At 57.6% G+C, this 22979-nt stretch overlaps 1 protein-coding gene across 1 annotated transcript; it reads left to right on the top strand.

Annotated features, from left to right (window-relative positions):
* Nucleotides 1–224: 224 nt before the first annotated feature.
* Nucleotides 225–15618, top strand: NALF2 (NALCN channel auxiliary factor 2; the record flags this gene model as incomplete). The annotated part of the gene is made up of 3 exons (XM_079541959.1): nucleotides 225–983; nucleotides 14905–15076; nucleotides 15230–15618. 3 exons carry the CDS (start codon nucleotides 225–227, stop codon nucleotides 15616–15618), a joined length of 1320 nt encoding a protein of 439 aa, XP_079398085.1.
* Between the last annotated feature and the right edge of the window lie 7361 nt (nucleotides 15619–22979).

Here is a 22979-nt window from a genome sequence, read left to right as displayed (position 1 = left end):
CGGGGCCGGGAGCGGAGCCGGGAGCGGGGCCGAGCCGGCGCCGCCTCCTCCTCCTCCTCCTCCTCCTCCTCCTCCTCCTCCTCCTCCTCCCGCCGCACCATGCCACGGCCGGCGGCGGCCTGTAGGCGCGGGCATGGAGGCGGCGGCGGAGCGGCGGCGGCGCGGCGGCCGCAGGTGACATTGGCGGCAGCGCGGCCGCAGGACCCCCGCGCCGCCCCCGCGGCATGATCCGCGGCGCCTGGATGTACCCCCGCGGGGGCGCCGGCGGCGGGGCGGTGTGCTGCGCGCCGCGCCGCAGCGACAAACCCGTGGCCGACCCCGAGCGGGCGCAGAAATGGCGCCTCTCGCTGGCCTCCCTCCTCTTCTTCACCGTGCTCCTCTCCGACCATCTGTGGCTCTGCGCCGGGGCCAAGCTGCGCGCGCGGGAGCGGAGCGGCGCGGGGAGGCCGCGGGGCCGAACGGCCCGAGCGCTGCAGGAGCCGCCCGCCGGCAGCTGCGAGGCGTTCCTGGGCAACCTGAGCCGCGCGCCGGGCCCCGCGCCGTGCCCCGCAGCCCGCGCGGACCTGGACTCGGCGTGCGCCCGGCTGCACTCCCTGCAGCGCCTGCTGGGCTCCTTCGCCGGCGTGCCGCTGCGCTCGCCGCCCGCCACCGCCCTCTTCTCCTCGCCCTCCTCCAAGAGGAACTTCTTACAGGCGTACTTTAGGAACTTCAACCTCTCCTTTTGTGATACTTACACGATCTGGGACCTGCTGCGGGAAATGGGAGGCCCGGACAGCTTGGATTGCAGCGTGGAGAACCTGATGGTGGATCTGGTGGCGGCGGCGGCGGGCGCGCTGGGCGGGGAGGCGTGCAGCAGCTGCGTGCAGGCCTACCAGCGCCTGGACCAACACGCTCAGGAAAAATACGAGGAGTTCGACCTCTTGCTGGAGAAGTACCTGCAGTCGGACGAGTACTCGGTCAGGTCCTGCATCAGAGACTGCAAGGTAGGAGCGGGGCCCTGCCACGTTGCCAGGGCTCTCTGCGGTGCGGCTGGGTGAAACGGGCCGGGATCGTGGGGAGGGGGAAGGGGAAGGGATGGGGCACCGGGCAGAGGTCCTAGCTGTAGCAGCATGGGGTGCTGGAGCTCCGGGCCCTCATGTCCCCATACTGGCCCCTAAATCCACAGTGTGGGACTGGAGCCTTGGGACGTGGCACAGTGCTGAGCTTCCCCTCTCACCCACCCACTCTCACACACACACATTGCAGACCTCAGCAACGCATGCAGGTTGAGTAAATCAGGCGTGGGACTTCTCACCTCTGCCTCTGGCCTGCACAGAGCGCTGGGGCAGCGCAGGGCCTTCCCTGTGCACTGCTGTACAGGATGTACAGATGGCACTGACCCGAGATGAACCACAGAGTGGAGCCCCCTCCCCATGGGCACAGTGGGTGCTCAGACATCTCCCAGCACCTCACCCCCTTGTCCTGGGGGTTGGACTGGTTGGTGTCACCCAGCATCGCCCGCTGCCCCAGCCCAGGATGCATGGTACAGGGGGCCGGGAGCTCGCTCTGGGGCAGGTATCACCAGCCCTGCCTTTGGGGCTGTACCCCAACGTGTGGCCCCATCTCCATGCCCTGCTGCACCTGTAGAAGGTGGCAGAGCCCAAGTCTCGCAGGCATCGCCTTGTTGTCAGCAGAGCAGAGGTCTGCAGGGCAGCCCATTTTCCTAAAGTCACAGCGCTGCTTTCCTAGCATCTCATGGGCTAGATGTTGCTCCTCTTGGGCGTTCCTCTCCCTTCCCCTCCCTTCAGTGCTGTCTCCAGGAAGCTCAGCGGTCCCAGTAATTAACCTGCAGCATCTGGGAGCAGCAGGAGTGCCATAGCAAGGCACTGTGTGTGTGCGTCACCCCAGAGGGCTGCAGGCACAGCATCCCTGGGAGTGGGATGGGGCTGCCCCTTGCCTGGAGCATGTCAAGGGACACATGGAGCTGCACAGCAGCTCCTGGAGCAGTGTTTTCTCCTGGGGAAGCACAGACCTGCTGGGGGTGGTGCCTTTCACCGAGGGCATGGCCGTGTGGTGCTGCTGGGCTTCTCAGCACCTCCTGCATGGAGCCGTTGTTGGGAGGCAGCTGGTGTTAGCATGCTGGGCTGGTGCCAAGCCAGGTAATTGCAATCTGCTTACTGAACTTCTCCCTGTGGTTTTGCAGCTCCTTAGTACTCCACTTGCACCAAAGGGTTTGGTGTTGCTGCTCCGCTCCTGGCAGCAAAGGAGGCAATGTACCTCGTGCCACGTGGGTGCCAATGGTGCCCAGTGGGCTCAGCGGGGTGCAGGAGGAGATTGGAGGGATGGAGCAGGTTCTGCAAGGTGCCTGAGCATGCCCAGGGGCATGGGGACGTGGGCAAGCTTGTGTACAAACCGAGCTGGCACCAGTGGTTCCACTGGGCAGTTCCTTCACCCAGTGTTATTCCACTGGCATTAAAGGATGGTGAGAAGAGGTTGGCTTTTTAGGAGAGCAGAAGGAGCCTGAACACGATGTATGAGGTGGGGTTTCGGCAGAGCTCCCTACTCCTGCTCCCCAGGATGGACCTCCCTGGTACAGAGACCTCGAGAGCAGTGATCAGAAAGAGAAAATAGACCTTGTCTATGGTAAGGAGGGGTTCTCACTGACTCCAGAGCACTAGAAACAGAGCCTGGCTCGGATGAGTTTTCCTTCGGTGTCCGTGGGCTGAGCATCCTCAATGAGAAAGCAGGAAGCGAGCTTGGGAGATGCAGAGCTGAAGGCAGCTCCCGACTCACCCGCTGTCACACACACTCTCCTCCTTGCAGCATCTGCGAGCACAGCTCTGGGCAGCAACAGGAGGGTGTGAGCAGCACGTGCAACCTGTGAGCACTCACCCGTGCAAGATGCAGGGAATTTCCCATGCCTGAATTTTGCAATTGCCCACGCAATCTCTCGGCTCTCCCTCTCTTTTCAGCATCTGGTGAGCATCAGGCCGCTGGTTTGAGGTGCTTCTGTCTGCACTGAGTTGCCTGGGGGCTTTCAGCAGTGGAAAGCTCAGCCCTGCCCTCTCTGTATGCGTGGGTCCAGACTCAGTTTGGTGCGTTCTGGCCCTGTTTCCTCGTGGCTCAGCAGGGCTGGGCTGGCAGCATTGCCTGGCGGGACTTTGAAACAGCCAGGCTTTGCAACCTCTGCCCAAGCACTGAATAATATTGCGTTTTCTGATGCTGCTTTTGGCCGTGTGCTGCTGGAGTGAATGCCTGCGTACAGCAACAGCAGAGAGCTGCTGCCCAATGGTGGCAGAATGCACGGGTCAGTGACGGCAAAAAGCGAGAGGAGAAAAATACAACAGGGAGGTGGCCAACAATCTGACCCTGCCTCCATTCATACCTTCCTGCTCCACAGCAGGGGCTGGAAGATGGGATGCCAGCAGCTCCATCCTGCTCACCTGTGCACCCCTCAGCCGCTGTCCCGCTGCAGGGCCAAGTCCTCCCCAGCAGTGATGTCCCCAGGGAGCAGCACAGCTCAGAGAGCAGCACTGGGGAACTGGGAGACAGTGAACCAGCGTGGGGACGTGGGCTGTGCTGCTTTAACTGAAGTGGTGCAGGTGCCGCTCAGACACCTGGAGGCTCCCCGTGTTTTGGGTGAGCGTGTCAGTTCTGCTGCCCTCCTCCTGCTTGTCTCGTACCCTTTGTGGCTGCGGGGCAGGAGGGGCTCTGCGCACACGGTGGCTGTGCTCAGAAGGGCTCTGGCAGCTGGAGACCCACAAGCACGGTGGGTGCTGTGGCCGCATCCCCCTGGGGACGCCCGGGGCACCGGGAGCGTTTGCGCACGCGAGCGATCCGCTCCATCTTTGCAGGATGCAGTGCAGGGGGAATCCCCTGCTGCTTTGAGCCGCCGTCCCGTGGGATCCTTCAGGCTGATTTTTTTTCCCCTTGTTTTCTTGTCTTTCTGGATAGACAGAATGCAGCGCTGCCTCTCGCTGAGCTGCCGTGAAATGAGATGTTTGTTGCTTTAAAGGCGGTGGCACTGCGCGTGTGCTGCCCGACGCAGCCAATCGCCGCCCGGAGAGCACTCCGAAAAGCACGCATCCCCACCCTCGTTAGGGCAAATAAAGATCTATGGGATGGAGCCTGGCGAACTAGGGACTCATTAAGCTGCGAGAAACAAAGCTGCAGAGGGAGAAAGCCTGACAGGCGGGAGCTGCTGGGCGATGCCGGGCAGCCGCCTGGGCAGGACCTGTAGCATCTCAAGGCAGATTAGATTAGCGGGGCTTCTCTGAGTGCGGGGCTGGCACTGCATCACCCTGCAGCCCTGGCTCCGTCCCCATAATTTCCTCATTATCAGCTAGGGAGCAGGACACAGCTTTAACAACCCCCCTCTCCCCCCCAGGTTTTCAGGCATTGCAATGAGAGATGGAGTTTGGTCTCCTCAGCCGGGACGCGGCGTGGGGATGGCCTGGCTCAGCTGCACTTCTGCCCCGCTGTTTTCTTGCTCTGGCACAGGGGGTCAGAGTGGAGGCATGGGAGCAGGGGCTGCAGCAGCCACCTGCAGCAGGAGGGGTCTGAGGTGCCCTGAGAGGTGTGCTGACAGCCATGACCCTGGGTAGCTGAAAACAAAAGGAAAAGTGGTGTCTCTTCCCCAGAACTGCTCTTTGCTGGTGACGGCATTACTCACATTTCATGAGGTGAACAAAAAAAAAAATCCCAAATAAGCAGTGGATCAGTGCAGTACTTAAATTGGCAATTTTAGCAGAGGCCATATGTGCGGGCTTAGCCGAGCATGCAGCGCAGCCCTGCACGCCCATCCCCTATAAACAGAGGTAATCTCTTTCAGCCCTGCACCACGATGTGATTAAAAAGAAGGAATCTGAACCAAAGGAGCGTGCAGTTGGCGAGCAGTTGGTGTGCAGTTGCAGCAACCGAGGCACGGTTCATACACCTCATGCAAGACCCTTGAAAACTCACATCAGAGATGGGCAGGGACTTCTGCAAGTAAAACGGGAGAGGCAGAAAATGAATGGGCTGTCGTGTCGTGCAAAGGGGGCATTTTGCTGGTGAATCCCACAGGGCAGAAAGGAAAAAGGAAAGAAAACCGATCCAAGTTTCTGACCGCAGCCAGACTTTGTGCAGCACCAGCCGGGTTAGCAAATGGTGCATGGGAGGGTGAGAGCTCCGTCTCTCCATCGGCCGTCACCGGGCAGCTACAAGTGACGCAGGTGCCAGCACTGCTCCAGTGCCTGCGTGCTGCAGACGCGTGCCGTGGTGCCGAGCAGCCCTGCGCCTCCAAGCAGGACATGTGGGGCGAGGCTGGAGCAGCTCCCCGAGCCTCCGGCAGCTGGAGGCGATGGCTTTGGAGAGCATCCGGCGTGTGAGCTGCTGCTGGGCTGCGGGCAGCGGGCGGTGAGCTCAGCAGAACGTGCCCGGTGCCGGCAGGCTGCGTGCTGGCGAGCTGCTGGGCTGGAGCGGGGCCACCTCATGCTGGGGCTGTGTGACAGGCAGCAGGACGTGCTGTCGCTGCAGACGAGGGGACCTGGCGGTGTTACGCTGCCTCGTGCAGCCCCGATGCGCTCTGGCACCCCGAGGCACTGCGCCTGGTGCGGGAGCTCATGGCAGGGCGTGAAGCCCCAAAGGCAGCGGGGCTCCGTGGCGGCGATGCCCGCGGGGTTTTCCTGTGCTGGCAGCAGGCAGGATGCACCTGGGCTGTCACCGGGATGCCATTAGGATGCGGCTCATGCGTGGCTCTGCACGGAGGAAGCAGGGCTCCGCTGTCGTTTGAAGGGCAATGACTAAGGGACAGCGAATCTGTGAATGAGACACGGAGGCTGCTTGGGTGGGAAGGAGCCGACCCTGCCTGCCCGCGGGCCCTGCTCCCCTTCCCCTTCTCTCTTCCCTGGGCTTTTGCCGATGTGGCAGTGGCATCCCCTAGCAGGGTTCGTGCATTGCAGATCTCTGCCCGGTGAGCATCGCGGTGCTGCTGGGGAAGGAAGCACCACCTGCCCCACGCATCCCCGAGGAGGAAGGCACGTGCTTGGCATCACAGCTGACATCTCTGCACGGCAGCCTCTCAGAGCAGCTGGTAAATGGGTACTGGGCAGGGGCAGCTAGGAATGGGAAAATGCTGCGAGAACTTGAGTGGGGGGATAAGCCACGGCCTCCAGCTTACATCCCAGCCCTGGGTGCTTTGGGGGATGTCTCCTACTGGGGAGGTCCTTGCTGTGTCGCTGATGCCACGTGCAGCAGTGCTTTTTTTGTGGATCCCCACCAGTTTGCAGCAACTCCTTGCTGGGCAGCATCAGTGCATGCAATTAACGGGCGGTTCTCCTGCACAGTGATGAAGGTGCTGGAGCTGGTTGTGGTCTTGGCCTCGGTGGCATCTTGCAGGACTTCTCTCCCCAGTGCTCCCTGGGGTGGCACCGCCGTTAATCACAGGAGGTAATGAATCTTCACACGGCGCTGTGCAGTCTGGTTCTCTGCATGTGGGTGGTGTGTGCCTTAAAACCCGTCTTGCATCACAGCAAGGGGCACAGCAGTTGGGCCATGCAGGGTGCTCAACACCATCAAGCTCCTGAGCAAGGCCAGGGTGAGCCTGGTGAGCCGAGGAGACCCCTCTGTGCCGGAGAGACTTCTCCTGGCTGCAGCCTGCCGTGGATAATTTGTCGTGTGTGGCACTGAAGTGTCTAGCCCTTATTTTTTTATATCCTATCTAATGTAACAGGATGTTCTCATTATCTGTATAAATGTTTAATCTGCTTTTGAATCCCAGCTGCAGCAGTATCTAATGGGGGTGAATTCCTCAAGCGCTCCTAATAGACGGCGGGCACCCGATTTTTTCCATCTGTCCCGACTCTGCCATCATCATCATCTTCATCTCCATAACTGTCTTTAATCACTTTGTCACTAATCAGCCAGCCAGCAGCGAGGCTGCAGCTCCCCAGCGCTTCCCCAGCAGCTGCAGCAGGGAGAGCTGCTCAGGGAGGCAGCGGCTGTGCGCCGGGGTAACTTCATTGCACGTCTGGGCCTTGCTGTGATGTTGGTCTGTTCGTCCCTGGAGTCGGGCTTTGTGGATGGTTGTTGTCAATAGGGACGGTGCCTGCTGGATGCCAGGGTCTGTGCCTGGGTGCCCAAGTGGTGGGGAATCCCAGTGAGGATCAGCGGGCTCCCGCGTGTGTCCCGGTGTGTCGGTGCTGATCAGCTGCGGGGCAGCCAAGCAGGGGGGATGCAGTGATGTCCTGTCCCCCCCCCCGGGTGACGGTGCAGATGTGCCCAGGGAGCAGTGGTTTGGCTGGGGAGCACTGCAGCATTCGGCACACCTGGTGCACGCAGTGCCATCCATCCCAGTGTTCCCATCCCTCCATCCCTACAGGCCTGAGGATGCCCCGTCTTGGCTCCAGACAGCCCAGTCCCCACTCGCTGGCCACCAACTGCACGTCCCTGCCTGCTGCCCACCTCCATCCCCTTCCCACACATACCTTCACGCTCCCCAGGCCATGCTGCCTTGCTGCCCCTCTCCCCTCTCAAGCCCGGCCAAACTCCTTCTAAAAGGGGACAGAAAGCAGCTGCCAGGATTTACGGCTGCCCCTCTTGCTGCGTGGGAGCGCTGCTGCCTTCTGCCTTTGCTCTCGGGTTCATGTGCATCTGAAGTTTCTCAGGACAGCGCCTGTCTGCTCCCCGCGTCCTGCAGCACAATGGGGCCTGCTTCTATAAGACTCAGTGTGCATTTTGTTTGCGTTCAATACATTTGTTTTACAGCACTGCCTGCAGGCAGCCCACCAAGACTGGGGCCACTTTGTCCCAGACGCTGCCCGAGCGTGGGCAGAGGGGACGGAGCTGGCTGCGGGCACCAAGCGCTCCGCCGGCATCACAGAGGCATGGCACAGACTGGGGTCTCCACTCTCGGGAGCTCTTCCACCCCATCGAGTCCCCACTGGGAGGAAGGACACGTCTACCCCAAGGTGGCATTGACTAATTAAATGGCAATGTTGTTTCGTGGCATTCAGAGTGGTCTGAAGAAGCGGGGTGGTATCAAAAGCAGAGGCACATGGCCAGACCCTGGTGACAGCGGGGCCACCGTGGCAAGGCTGTGCTGGGCAAACTGGGGGCTGTGATGGAGGAGCAGTGGTCTGAGGTCCCATGCTGCCCGGTTCCTGCACCGGGCTGCCTGCTGTCAGTGCAGGGGCTGCTGCCTCTCCCGTCATCCAGTGGTGATGTTAAGGAGCCGTACCGTAAGGTTGAGGTGGTTGAGGTACCCAGGGCTATGTCCCCAAAGTGCACACCCAGCCGCATTGCCAGGGGATGCTTCCTGTTCTGATACAGACTGCAAATAAGAGTGATCCCTCATTTGCTGGGATGAGCGTGGGCTGAAGCGCTGCTCTGTGCTCAGTTCGTTGTTGCTGAGCTGGGGCTGAGCCGAGGGGATTTCAGTGCTGCCCTGCACGGGATGCATCCTGCAGCATCAGTGCTACGTATGGCCTCAGGTCTGTCCTTCTCATGTCTTTCTCTTTGGGTGAACCAGACAACCTAAGCCCCACGTTTTCCCCTTTCCCAGCATCCCCACAATGGTCAAATGCGTGCATGCATGTGCAGAGATCCAGGGGTTGCTATTCCCCTGTCCACGTGTCTGCATCTGATCTGCGGTGCGGAGGGAGGATTTCTCCAAGCAGTGGAGGTGCATGGAGGTCGTGCTGAAAAGCTGCTTTCTTTGAGTTTTGAAAGAGATGAGCTCAGGGGGCCACTTGTGTCTCTGGCTTGCTCTGAGGAGGGTTTCTTACTAGGGAGGCTGTATCATCTATAAAAGAAAGGGCTTTATGCTAGCTTCTTTATTCCAAGAACTGGGCATTCAAGTGAAGATGCTAAAAGCGTGTTTCTTCCTGCAGTCACGAAGGTCAGCAGTGCTGGGAGCAGACTGACAGTGCTGCGGGGTAATCCTGGGGTGGTGAGGCCAGGGTGAGGTCTGCTCCTGGGGTGCGCATGGCTCTCCTTCATGGTGCCGCCGCCCTGGATGAGACAGAGGATGCTTGGCTCCAGCACTGTCAGCACCAGGCACGGGAAAACACCATAAAAAACAGCATGAAGAAAAGAAAGAAACTGCACAAAGTTGTGTTTTCAGTTCCCCCCCTCCCACCCCAAAGCAGAGCTTGTGAATGTGGCAGAGCCAGGCTAACGCGGCCACGACACAGCTCCGGGAATATCAAAGTTACCGAAAAAACAGCTGTTCCCGATATGATGTGAGCACAGCCTATAGCAGGGCTAATGAGAAAAAAATACAACGCTGCTTAAAAAGCTCGACATCGTTAATGTCAGAATTGCAGGCAGCGGTAATTGAATACAGCGCTAATTGGACATTGCAGGCTGTGTTTGTGACTCCTGGCCGGCCGCTAGCGAGCATTCCCTTAATCCTCTGCCATCCAGGGGGCTCTTCTCTCCCCCTGCCGAGCCCTGCTTCCCCCGCTGCAGCCTGATGTGCCAGAGCTTGGAGAGGTGCCCAAGCGGCTCATTAGCAGTACTCATTTCCCTGTGTCCAAGATTAATGAGGCGCAGCCACTCCAGATGCTCATGGCAGGCCTTGGTGGAAAGGCGAGTGCTGAGAGCGGCTCCTCCGGCGCGGGCAGCTCCATCTTCAGGATGGGGACGTGGGGCACCGCAGGCACGACCTGCTGGCTCTGGGTGCAGTGGCACTGCTGCTGTTTTTGTGGCCCCAGAGACAGACAGCTGCCATGAGCTCAGTGGCACCAGCAGTGAGGAGGAGGAGGAGGAAGGGCACGAGCGCAGAGCAGCGTGCAGAGCAGATCCACCCCAGCGCTCCTGGATTGTTCTGCAGAGCTGACCTCGGTGCCTTCTCCCAGCACTGCCCAATATTACTGTGATTAAGTGCTGCTCTGAGCAGCTTTGCCAAGCTCTAAACTCAGGCGTGGTTTCTCCGAGCCCCCAATTTGCCTGCAGCTGGCAGAAGAGCTGATTGCAGCCACTCCGTGCCGGCCTCCTGTGCAGCAGGAGGGCAGCACCTGCTCACCTGCACAGGGACACACTGCCTCACTCAGGCACAGCGATGGCAGCAGGTCTGCCTTGTCTTTGCAGGGCAAGATAGATTTGCAGACGGATTTCCTGCTTTTTTCCCTGCCCTCGTTGTCTCCCTCCCCTTCGGTCTGCAAATCCCTGTGTGGAGAAGCAGATTTTGAGCCACAAGCAGAATTTCCCAGGGCTCATCTCCAGCTCCGTGTCCTGCTCTGGTGGGAGAGCAGCTGCTTGTTGGGTTAATTACAGCCATTATCCGGGTGAGTGCCAGGGATGCTCCTCCATCCCTGCGTTGGTCCTCCCAAACGTAGCTGGGATAGTCCAACAGCCCTCACTGCTGTTGGCAAAACACTGACATCAAAACCTATCAGATTATTTCAAAACAAACAAACGAACCATTATCTGGTTTTGCGTGGAAATTCTCAGGGAAAGGGAGACAACAACAATGTTGTTGTGCACAACAACCTCTTTTGGGGGGGTTCTTGTGCACCTCCAGGATTTGAGTGCACGCAGGTAAGCTCACCTTCCTCACTGCCTATAAATGGGGCGTCGGGTGCTTGCCCCTTTCCTCAGCAGCAGAGCTCCGTGTCCTTTCATGGTCATCCAGGCAGTGCTCTGAACTTCTGGGAGACCAGATCGCTTGTATTCACTTGGATGGGCTGGAGATCGGCCAAAAGCAAAAGCAGAATGGAAGAAACACCCACCACAGCCCAACTTGCTGCCTACAGAAACGAGAGGACAGGGAAAAATGGGCGAGCTCTCCGTGGTGAGTCAAGCAGAGAATAAATCTCCACCTGTCCTAAATTCTCACAAGTCTATTAGAAGAGCAAGAGGAAGCAGGCTGCATGAGATAAGCCCAGAGGTATCGAAAGCTGCTGAAAACCTGAGCTGTAAGCTCAGTGCTTAGCGCAGGGAGCCGTGGCGTTGATGGAAAGATGCTGGAGCCTTCCTGTTGGCATGCACCAAATCCTGGAAATGCCCAACGCTCAGCCTGGCTGGAGGTAGAGATCAGCCTGGCTGATCCCACGTGCATCCTGCATGGACCTCACACATCCCTCAGCTGCTCCCCAGCCCACCGGTGTGCCCCTGGGTGACTCGTGGCCATGTGGAGGCTGGAGGATGGTCTGGAGGAGACCATGGGTTTGAGTGGAGCTGCTTTTCCTTCTCTCCTAGCATGGTCAGGGCTGGGGTAGTGCTGCTTAGGGGGCAGTGTGGTCGGTGGGTCCTGTCTGCTCACAGCTGGGGTGGTCAGTGCTTCTGAGCAGCAGTACAGGAAAGAGACACGGATGATGAAAGGGAGGGAAGAAATGTGACAGTAAATCAGTCAGGCTCGCCTAAGTTATGACTAAACGGGGAGTGTGATACATCTGCAAATATTAGAAATGTGTAAACACAGAGGAGGGAGAGGGATGATTTATGGGATGATTGAAGGGAATGAACTTTTGGATGGGAAAATGTAGGTCAAGTAACGAGGAGAACTTGCAGGCATCGAGATAACTGCCGGCAGCAGGAGCAGCTCCTCAGCAGTGGGGCTAAATCCCATGGGGGCAGTGGGGACCCCCCTGGGGATGGCAGCAGGGTGATGTGGTCCTCCCAGAGCAGAGCAGGCCACGTGTGGGCCGTGCACTGCATGTGCAGTTTGGTCCCTTTCCTGTTCCTGCACTGTATGGGGGTGGAGGCGATGGTTTGCTGCTGTGTGCGCGGCTGGCGAACGCTTCAGCAGGATCTCAGCGTAATGCAGCGTGCTGGATATGAGCTGTGCTTTTGCTATTTATTATTTGTAACCATGGAGCGTGGAAGGGAGTGTGCAAGAGAGGCTTCAGTGGCTTTCTGTGCTGTGTTGTTGGCAGGCTGGCTTCAGGGGAAAAGCCCAAAAGATCGCTCACAAAAAGCAAGTGGTGAGTTGTCTGGCAGCGGATCTGTGCTTTTAGTCCTGGCGTCTCAGGCTTTATCTGCTGTCTTCCAGGCTCACTTTTCATAGAATCATACAGTCATAGAATGGCCTGGGATGAAAAGGACCACAGTGACCATTCTGGTTCCAACCCCCTGCTGTGTGCAGGTCGCCAACCAGCAGAGCAGGCTGCCCAGAGCTATGTCCAGCCTGGCCTCGAATGCCTGCAGGGATGGGGCATCCACAGCCTCCTTGGGCAACCCGTGAACAGTGCCTCACCACCCTCTTTTGCCCTGAGACATCTCATGAGCTTTACCTAACAGTATGAGAACTGCTGAATCACGGCCTGAACCTCGGATTGAGCACCTGGGGTGAGCCATGAGTCAGCCCTGGGAGCACAGGTGAAGGCATTCTGTGCTACTGGAAGGGGTGGAGCCTGGCTGCACCTCTCCTGGACCCCATTTAGGAGCTGACTGCCAGTGGGGAAGGATCTCTGCTGGAGATTGCTCCTCTTGGAGTCTTCTCGGTGAGCTCAGGACATGGGTAAGCTTTCCATCCATTCTTCTTTAGTATGATAACACGTTTAGCATGACTTTCTTATACATTTCTTAATTGTAACATCCATATATTCATAGATCATGCACTAACACACACTGTGTGCAGCTCGGCTGCTCATGGTGCAGTCGGCACATCCTGTTTGTAACCCCAGAAAGGCTGTGGCTTTCAGGAGAACTCATCCCAGCCATTTGGAGCATCTGATCTATGCTGGCTGTCAGGCCCCAAGCCCTGCAGCTGCCCAGCACTCAGCCTGGCTGGATGTAGTGTGGGGCACTGAGCGCCTGGCCGGCCCCACAGCCCTCACACATCCCTCAGCTGCTCCTCAGCCCACCGGTGTGCCTCTGGGCGACTCATCCTCAGCAGGGAAGGAGCAGCACCTCCTATACGTGCAGCCCAAGCCCCTACCTCAGATGACAGCCCCAATAACGGGTTTATTTTAGAAGGTCAGAAATCGAGTCCCGAGCGCATAACGGACCGAAAAGCTTTGACTGGGGCGGTTCTGTGGCAGGGGATGCATTTCATAAGGCTGCTGCTCTCGCTGCCTTTTCTTCCTGTTGCTCTGACAGCCGGGCCGATGCCCGCTGCCCCCGGTTCCCCGGACTCGCCCGCTCCGTGCCCGCGGAGCGCAGTGCGTGCCGCCCGTGCCCCCTAACGGGGAAAAGGGGAACGCGCCCGGCCGGGCTGCACGGCGCCGAGCCGTCGGCGGGACGGAGCGCCGGAGTCGCGCATCTGATGCGGACTGCGTGCCCGCCTGCGCCCACACGTCAAGGCTGTGGGGCAGAAGTGGGGACTTGCCGAGCTGCGGGGTCATAGGGTGGCTTAGATTGGACCTTACGGATCGTCTGTCTCGTCCTGTCCTGTCTGGCCAGTGGATGCTTTCTCGCGTTCTCCTTCCTGCCTCATTTAACGTATCGTTACCTGCCGAAATGCTTAACGGTCTGCTGTGTCTCGCCGAGGTCGCGCTGCAGCAGTGCTAGGCGCTCCTTTCTCTGAGCAGAACCCACGTGCCTGCTGAGCACCGCGGGGCAGCTCAGTGCGATGTGCTTCCCTGGGCCTCGTCCTCCCGGCTCCCCGCTGCCCAGCGCCGGCCCTGAGGAATGCAGGCTGGTTATCCTTACCTGCAGTCCTATAATAGCTTATCTGCAGCCTTACAGAACCCGGTCTGCAGCCCTTTAAGTCCATGTCCGAGCCATGGAGAAGGAGGTTCAGGAGAAGGAGGAGGTGGTGGGGTTGGGGATGGGCTCACTGCCCATCTCCCCTCCTCCTCGGCCCCAGAGAATGAGCTCAGGCAGATGCAGATCCAGAAGCAGAGCTCTGAGCTCTCCCTCCTGGCCGTGTCCTCGTGGGCTGATTACAGCCAGTCCCTCCTCTGGAGCTGTTCCACTTTGTCTAAATAATTAACATCCAGAGGGCCAGAGAGAAAAAGCAGGGCTGCAGCTGGAGCTCCACTTCCCAGCTGAAGCCCTGGCCACAGGGCTATTGCCTGCTCCATGTATTGCCTCCTGGCCCCCAGTAAATTTGTTCTGATGAAAGTTTCAGCAAAGCACGCTTCCATGAAAATTCTAGTTTTCATGAATTGGCATTTTCCAGGAAAAAAAAAAAAAAAAAGGTGGGGGGGGAGAGGGGGGTGAAAAGCAATAGAAAGAACTTGCCAAGAATTTCCCAACCAGCATTAATCCTGAGACACTACTATGGTCCAAACAGACAATGATAAGGATCTATGGAAAACATGGGGAAACAAAGAAGAGATGTTTTTAACGCCTCCAGAAAATAAAAATCCAGCTGGAAGGAGGGGCATGGGGTTTATCCCAGCACGCTCAGGAGGGAGATTCATTCCCTTTGAATGGCGGGGAGCCCTTTCTAGTTGGTTTCAAAGGAAGTTGGATGTGGTCATTAATGTGACCTTCATTTTGTTGCTAAATGATATGTTTGTGGATGAGCTGGAAATGCTGGGGAGGTGCGGCCTGAGGAAGCTCACTGCTCAGAGCTCTTCTCCAGTGCAGATGGGCTCTTCCCCCTGTGCCCAGTGCCTGGGAGATGTGGGGCTGAGCTCTGCACTGCGGCCATAGGGCTGTGCCCGGCCCCACGTCTCTGCAGCTACAGCAGGCACTGAGGTGGGCACGACTGTGTGCTTGTGAGTGGCTTTTCCAGCAGGCAGAGAACTCAGACATGCCCAAAAGATGGGCGGCTCCACAGGGAGGGCACCAGCAGCTCGGCACATCCCTGCCCATCCCGTGCCTGGTGCCGCGTGGTTGGTTCACTTGCGTGGTGATTTTTATTTCATTAGATGAGCTCTGCAGCCTCTCAAGTTCTCCTTTAGTTGGTGGTTAGCTCAGTAAGCAGCCCAGACGTGCCGACAAGAACTTCCAAGTGAGATTGGGGCCCTCTTCCTGCTAACCCAGCTCTCTGCATCTCTGGGGCTGCCGGGTGCTGGGGAGTGACGCATCCTTCTTGGTGACTTTCTCTAGGCTGTCTACAAGGCCTGGCTGTGCTCCGAGTATTTCAACGTGACGCAACAACAGTGCCGACACCGGATCCCATGCAAGCAATACTGCCTGGAGGTGCAGACCAGGTGCCCGTTTGTGTTACCGGACAACGACGAGCTGATCTATGGAGGCTTGCCTGGCTTCATCTGCACGGGTAAGAACAGCGGGGCTGCGAGGGATGGAGGTGCACCTCACAGGGGTGCCCGTAGAGCTTTATGGTCTTGAAGTCTCTTTGGGAGGGAGGGAGGAGGAGGTTCCTGGGCTGGGTCCCCTCCGTGCCACCACACTGACCCAGGTCTTCCCACAGGGCTGCTGGAGAGTCAGCTGCCCGAGGAGGAGGCCAAGTGCTGCGAGGTGCAATGGGACTCCTGCGACCACCCCCCGGACAGCAGCTCCGACACATCCCCCAAATCCACGGCGTCAGAGTTGCTCCATTACCACCGCCACGACCCCCACCTCCATCACCAGCGGCAGAACCACTACCATCTCTACCACCACCACCAGTACCACCACTCCCCGTCCTTGCTGCCGGTCTCCGCAGGGTCTCGCCTGGGCAGCAGCAGGATCCGGCTGTGCGTGCTGGTTCTGATGCTCCTCCACACCATGGTGTCTTTCTCCAGCGTGCACGGCGGCGGCGGGGGGCTCGGCCCAGAGACCCTGCCCTCCTTGGATGAGAGCGTGGCGCGGGACGAGTGATGCGGAAGGCAGAGCCGACCTCCGAGAGGAAACGCCAGATCTTTTTCCACGAAAGGGGGCACATGCTATTCCTCCAATGGGAGGCACGGGATCGGGGGTGACGCACACAGACACACCCCCACACATTACCCCCAAGAGCTGCTCGCCGCGGGGCATCCCCGTGATGAAGAGTCTCTAATGCGCACAGGGCTGCGGGACTCGGCGGTGAGAAGGGTTCAGTCAGCAGCAGCCAGGTGGCTCGGCGTGGGGCGGGATGGGGAGTGGAGGGGGTGGGACCCCTCGGGAGGTGGCCCCATGGGTACCACATGTGCCTTGGGTGCCCACCAGCTATGTGCCAGGAGCGTGGAAATCAGCCTAACCCCCATTTCTCCTCTGTCCATAAAGCCCAGCACCCCGTGGTCCCAAATGGGTGGGAAGGTATGGAGACAGCATCTCTCCGCAACCCTCCTCTTCCCATGCCTGGGGAAAAACCCAACAAGGCAAGGCAGTCCCTACACGGCCTGGCCGGGCTCCTTCTGCTGCTGGTGGTGCTGGTGGGACTGGAGGATGCTGCCCTATGGTGCTGGTGGGGTCGGTGGGGCAGGAGGATGCTGCGCTGTGGTGCTGGTGGGATTGGTGTCACTCGGCCCGGCGCTCCCTGCTTTGCAACATGATGGTTCCATTTACCATCTCTTGCTTGCTTTCCCCATGGGAGAGGCTGCTCTCGGGGAGGCGTTAGGGAGACGTGGTGAAGCTGAGGGTGTCTTCAGCTTGCAGTGGGATCAAGGCTGGTAACAATTGGATGAAAGGCTTCAGAGGGCATCCTTCCATGCTTTGCGGCCACAAATCATCTACTGGATGGCAGAAGGACTGGGTGAAGGGCTGGAGAAATCTGGCTGGTAGGGATGGTCTCCCACACAGAGCAGAGGCGCTAATAAGGCCCAGCTGGAGAAGGGAGTTCTCCCAAATGCTTTTTATCAATAGTTGCCCCCAGATCAGAGAAAATTGAGGAGCCCACCCGGGGCAGCGGCGCTCGCTCAGGCAAGGTGCAGCCTCAGTCAATGCAGACTTTTTATACCTGAGTTCAGCATTTCTGGGCCCCAAACAGACACCAGGTCCCTCCCTGCCACAAAGCTCCCAAATTCTCCATCCGCCCACAGGGCTCTGCAGGCAGCATGGAGGAGGTGGGGAAGCAGGCTGCAGACAGCTGCAGGGCGCTGCGGTCACAGCATGGGTGCACACCTGCTGCTTCCATCCCTGCCCCTTCAGGTCAGCTCAGGGTAGGGTCAGGGTGGCCCTGTGGAAGGCATGAGGATTGTCCTGCTGTGCCCAGACCCGTGCCAGGGCCCTGTGGAGCAGTGGGGAGGTTCAGGGCGGTGAGCATTTCTGGTTCCTGGTCTGGTGAGGTGAAGCAAAGCCCTGTGCACAGTGCTGCTTCTGACCTGAAGGAGGGCAGCACCAGGAACCTTGCAGGAAAGGCTGCTCCCGGTGTTTCCAGCCCATTCACAGACCAAAGAGGCTCTGAAAAGCAGCTGAATGTGTGACTTGTGCTTCGACTCGAACCTCAGAGCTCTGGGGAGATGTTTACACACTACCAGTTACCTGTTACCAAAGTCCTGAGGATGCAGAGCCCATGGACTTGTAGTGCAGGGCTGTAGGGCAGGAGAGCTCACGCTTGTGGGAGGTGCAGAGCGTTTCCCAGGCAGATTCTATTATGGATGGCACCCAGGATGGATAGGTAGGGAGATTCTTGTTTGAATATTCACGGCAACATCCCTGTATTTGCAGTCTGGTTTACACCAAGCTGGGAACTCAGACGTGCAGCAGCTCAGCAAACAGGAGTGGGGCCGCTCCGTTCGCTGCGGCACCGCAGCGCTGTGGCGAAAAGCGAAGGCACTCAGCGAGAGCGAAGGAGGGAGAGCAGCCGCGTCCCATTCCTTCTTAAGGAAATGAGATTCTTCATGTACTGCCAAGAGTGAAGCTGATTCCAGGCGCCTCTCCCCGAGATAGGCTGTGTCCAATATGGGAGAAAGCGTGGCCCCGCGCGGTGCGTCAGCGTGCGGCCCTGACTCAGCTCTGCTCTTTCTCTGCCCGCAGCTTGCTGGGGGTGCTGGGCCTCTGCCCCGTGGCTACACAGAGTGACAGCAGCGGGGACAGCTTGGGGACGCTGCGTTTGGGTGCGGAGATGGGGATCCCAGGCAGGGAGCAGCCAGCTCAGGGTGCTGCTGTGAGGGGCCGTGGCATTACCTAGTGTGACTGCGAGGAAAGTGCTGAGTCTTCACAGAGCGGGGCTGTTGGAAGGAGTTCTTTTATTTAGCAAGTCTGGGCTGCTGTCAATAAGTTCTGTGGTTTTCGGGCACCATATGCTGTATTCAACGCTTTGCCAATGGCGTTAAACAAATCCAGACGTGGCTGTTTGAGGAGCGGGACGGAGCAGCTGGGAGCGGTGCGTGGCGCAGTCTGACACTGTAGGGCCAGCAGATAAAAATCTTCCCTCTGCCCTGACCCTGCAACCCCGATAACCCTCCGCATCAGCCTTGGCTAGAAGAGAGAAGCAGAAAGCAGACCGGGTGCAGGCTCAGCTGATAACCCACGGTTCCCCTTTCAGAGCATCCCCAGGGGAGCGCAGCCCCACGCAGCCCATGCAGGAATTCAGCCCACGGAGCTCCTCCTTTCCTTCCACTCACCGATCTGATTTCTCCCCCCGGTGCTGGGGGTCGGATGGTGCTGCAGGGATGCGGCCACGGCCCGTCTGCTGCGCCAGCCCTCTGCACCGCGCTTTAATGTCGCTGCCAGTTGTACAAATTAATTAAAAATAACTGAAGAAAAATCCCAAAGAAAGGCCCCGCTTCCTCTGGTGAAGATTAATCATTAGTTGAGCCTTTTTCTTATGAAAATACAGATCCATGGTAGCCCCAGGCAAAAGATTCCCAGGGAGAGCCCTCACCATTCGTGCTCTGAGTTAGGGAAATCGCTTTGAAAGCATCTGACAACTAAAGCAGAACATGTTGAGTAACTTGGCAACACTCTGAAAACATCTTGAAATGGTTTTTGTTCAACACATTTTGCTTCGCTTCAATAGGAGATGTCAGGGCAGTTCATTCACTGCCGCTCAGGGCTGCGGGCGATGCCGGGAGACGGCTCCTCTGCAAAGAACTGAGAACCCCGATCTGTGCTGCTGTGAGCCAGGGGCAGGGTGGTGCTGCCACGTTGGAGCGGCCCGGAGCTCTGTATGGCTGCCTGTCTGCACCCTCATCCCGCATCCCTTCTCCTTCATCCCACGTTCTGCATCCCACGTCCCGTATCTCTCATCCTCCATCCCACCCACGGCAGCCCTGTTCCCCGCTGCCCTCCCAGCATCCTCGGATGCCCGTCCTCAGCTCCCTCTGGAGCACGATCCGATACGTGGCCACCACCCCAGGAAGGAGCACCCCTAGAAATTAAGAGACAAATTTGAAACAGAAAAATTATCCGGAGAAAACGGCTGTGAAAATCTATGCAACTTGTCCAGCGATTTTGTTTATAGGTTTTTTTTTTTCGTTTTGTTTTTGTTTTTGAGCTGCCCAATGAATTTCCATCCGTGGGAGCATAAATCATTATTCCAAGTATATTTAGAATCACAGCATGGCCCGGGTTGCAAAGGCCCACGATGCTCATCCAGTTCCCTGCTGTGTGCAGGTCGCCAACCAGCAGCCCAGGCTGCCCAGAGCCACATCCAGCCTGGCCTTGAATGCCTGCAGGGATGGGGCATCCACAGCCTCCTTGGGCAACCTGTGCCAGTGCCTCACCGCCCTCTGAGTGAAAAACTTCCTCCTCACATCCAACCCAAACCTCCCATCTCACTTTAAATCCTCCCGCCCTGTGCCCTGGATCCCAGCAGCTCAGGGCCCGCAGGCTCCATCTGGGTCATTCCTCAAGGCTTCTGTCACAGTTCCTTGCACACACAGTGTTGGATGTCCGTAGGGTTGGGCTGCAGCTCAGCTCGGGGCGCTGGAAATGGTGCTGTGTGGTTCCCACCTCCCCAGCATTCAGAACATGGGCCCTTCGTGGCCGCCCCATTGCAGGGATGGCTCTAACTTTGCTTGCTGTAAAGTGAAACTCACCCTCCGAAATTTTTCAATATATTTATTTATTTACTTTACAAATTGGCTTCAGCTCATGAAATTTGGGTTTGGTTTTGCCATTTTTAAATGCATTTATTTGGGAGCTGTCCATGCTTGAATTGCAAAACAAAAAGCCGTTTCGAGCCAGATGGCTTTTTGGGTTGTTTCTTCTTCTTTTCATTTTGAAATGTATCAGGAGGCATATTGATAATTAGCGCTAATTTTTTTTTTTTTTTTTCGCATTCAGAAATGTATCCAGAACTGCCCTTTCCCACAAAACGTTTCATTTTCCAAAAAAGAAAGAAAGAAAGAAGACAAAAATCAATCACACTTTTTCTGCTCGCAGTTGGAACTGGTGGCGGTGGATTTGGAGAGAATAGCAATTTGTCAGGAATTCCAACCAGCTCGACTCAAAATAGCAAAACAGCACCCAGCCGTTTCTCGGGGGCAGTGGGCTGAGCAGCGCCGTGGTGAAAGCAAACTGGAGAGCTTCCTTCCTTCCTGCCTTCCTTCTTTCCTTCTTCCCTTCCTTTTTCCCTCCTTTCCTTCCTTCCTCCCTCCCATCCTCCATTCCTTCCTTTCTTCCCGTCTTTCCCCTTTCTTTCTTTCTCCTCTCTTCCTTCCTTCCTTTCTTTCTCCCTTCTTTCATCCCCTCTTTCCTTCTTTCCTCCTTTCCTTCCTTTTTTCCTCCCCCCCTTCCTCTCTTCCTTCTTCCCTCTTTCCTTCCTTCCTCCCTTCTTTTCTTTTCCTCCCTCCCTTCCTTCCTCCCCCTCTCTTCTTCCCTTCCTCATTTCCTTTTTTTCCTCCCTCTCTTCCTTCCTCCCACCCTTCACCTTTTCCTTCTTCCTCTCTTTTCTCCTCCCTTCCTATCTTCCTTCCTCCCATCTTCCCTCCCTCCATCCCCAGAGCTGCAGACCTGACGTCCCACCTGTGGCTGCAGAGATGCTCCATTGCAGACACCACTGCAGCCCCGGTGGCCGTCGGCCTCCCGCAGCCACCCCTGTGACCACGCTCCGTTCTTCCCCAGCCCGTTGCCTCCCAGCTCCTCCCGACCCGCACATCACTCCTCCGGCACCGATGGGAAGCCCTCAAACCGGAGCGTTTTCCAGGGAGTTTAAATAGGAAGGAATCAGACCCGCGGGTCCGGCAGGGAACCGCAGGGCTCACGGGGAAAAGCAAGCGCTGCAAAGAGCGACCCGAGGGAGCAGAGGGGAGAACAGGGGCCGGGGCGGCCCGTGGGGGCTGATGGTGACCGAACCCTTCTCACGCGCTCGGGGCCGTCGGTGGACGCGGGGCCTCGACCTGCGGGGCCTCCCGGCGCCGCGAGGTGAACCAACCATCCTGCTGAAGTCAAAGTACTTTCTAATCCCCCCCCCCCCGCCCGGTTTTCTCTTTCTTTCCAGCTTTCGTCCTCTGCCTCCCCCCTGCCCTCCCTCTGTTCCCACCCCCCTTCTGTTTCTCTTTCTCCCCTCTGTCATAAGAAAGTGACTGTGTCCTCGAGGGGACGGTTTTCTTATGCCATTTTATACACTGTGCTTCATGTTTAGAACTTTTTTGCACTAGTTCCTATTACATTTATTTTCCAAACCGGTTTGACAAAAAACAAACAAACAAACAAACAAAAAACCAACAAAAAAAAAAAAAGACAAAAAAAAAAAAATACAAAACCAACCGACAAAACCAACACAAAACCATGCTATAATTCCGTTGTATTAAAAATATTATCCTACTACTCTCTGTGTTCAATAGTCTCTGTACCTGTAATGCTTTCAGTTCTGTTGTATCCGGGGCAGAGGTTTGCTCCGCTCCTTGTTTAACCCAGTACGGAAATAAAATGTTAAGAGTTGACGATCCCCTGCCGCTCTCTGTGCCTCGCTCGGGGCTCGCAGGTCCGCGCTGCGCTCCGGCCGTGGCTGCCGGCGGAGCCGGGTCCGCTTTCGTAACCTTCCTTTGTATTTCTTTTGTTTCTCGCCTTCGCGTTTCTTGCCACGGGGCTCACCTCGGAACAATAGGGGCGAGGGCTGTCACCACGAGATCCATCACGGAGCAGTGACTAAGCCGGGGTATCCGAACGATGCCCGGCTGAAGCCCACACCCGCGTGTAATCTGGAATTAATTCATCTGCACGACAGATCGCGGCACGCAGCGGAGCCGGGGCTCTCTGCCCCGAACGGAGCGCTGCGTGCCCGCCTGCAAAGCTCTGAAGTTACGCTCCGGCCGCCCCCACCCTGAGCTGCGAGCTCTGAGATCGGGAAGATGGAGAGAGAGAAGGGGGGAATTAAGGATAAAAGGCGATCGGTGCAGAAAAGACAACCGCAGGGTGCTGGAGAAGCAGATGGGGAAAAGCGGGGACGCGGGGGCACTAACGGGGCACGGGCAGCTGAGCGGGGCTGGCGCCGTACTGCTCAATGCCACGGAAAGCCCCCGAGCTGCTGCACGGCGCCGGGAGCAGCAGTTGAGCACAGGTGTGCTAACAACCTTCCCTCCCACAGCCGTCTGCAATTGCCAGCAACGAGCCTTACCGCATAGATGTGCTGCTGGGGGCACCAACCCCCCTTCGGTTTGAAGAAGCAAACCATCCGCGTTCCTCTTGGAGGGCGCTTCAGAAGCAGCACGAGCTCCGTTTGGGGTTCCCAGGTAACCTCGTTGCTCTGGTGTGGTGTCATGGGGAGCACTGGAGCTGTGACACAGCTTGGTGGGTCCTCAGTCCTAACGCCCATTGCTCTGGTTTGTTCCATGCTCGTCACTTTGATCTTACCGAGAACCTGGAAAGCAGATGTGTGCAGGTAGAGCCCTTGCTGTGCACTTGGGTTCCCTCACACCGCCCCATCCCTCCCCTCTTATTGAGGAGGATCTGCAGAGCCCTGCGTGAGCCCTAGGCTGTGCTGCTGGCACAGGCTGTGTGGAAGCCCACGTGGACCAGAATGAAGCACCTCCTCCACCTCTCTGGCCAGGTAAGGATGTGGCCATTTGTCACCTGGTGCAGAACCTGCTGCTGTTTGGTGCCTGGAACAAATCAGGTGCTTAGGAAAGGGAGAAACTCTACAAACAGATTATATAAGAGGGGGCTATGCCACTTTCCTTAGAGCTCCCTCCTGTAGGAGGTCAGAGGTGTAAGCTGGTGCCCCTGACGTATGAAAATAAGGCCAAATCAAAATGGTCTCCATGAGGAGAAGTGTGCAGGAGCTGCTGGTGGAGAAGCATAGCTGCCAGCAGTGGGGGGTTCTCCTATCACTTGTGTAGAGGGGACCATGCTTAGACTCAGCAAAGCATACATAG

Source organism: Tetrao urogallus, assembly GCF_951394365.1.
Source record: "Tetrao urogallus genome assembly, chromosome: 13".
Taxonomy (NCBI): Eukaryota; Metazoa; Chordata; class Aves; order Galliformes; family Phasianidae; genus Tetrao; species Tetrao urogallus.
This window is presented reverse-complemented; position numbering and strand designations above follow the sequence as displayed.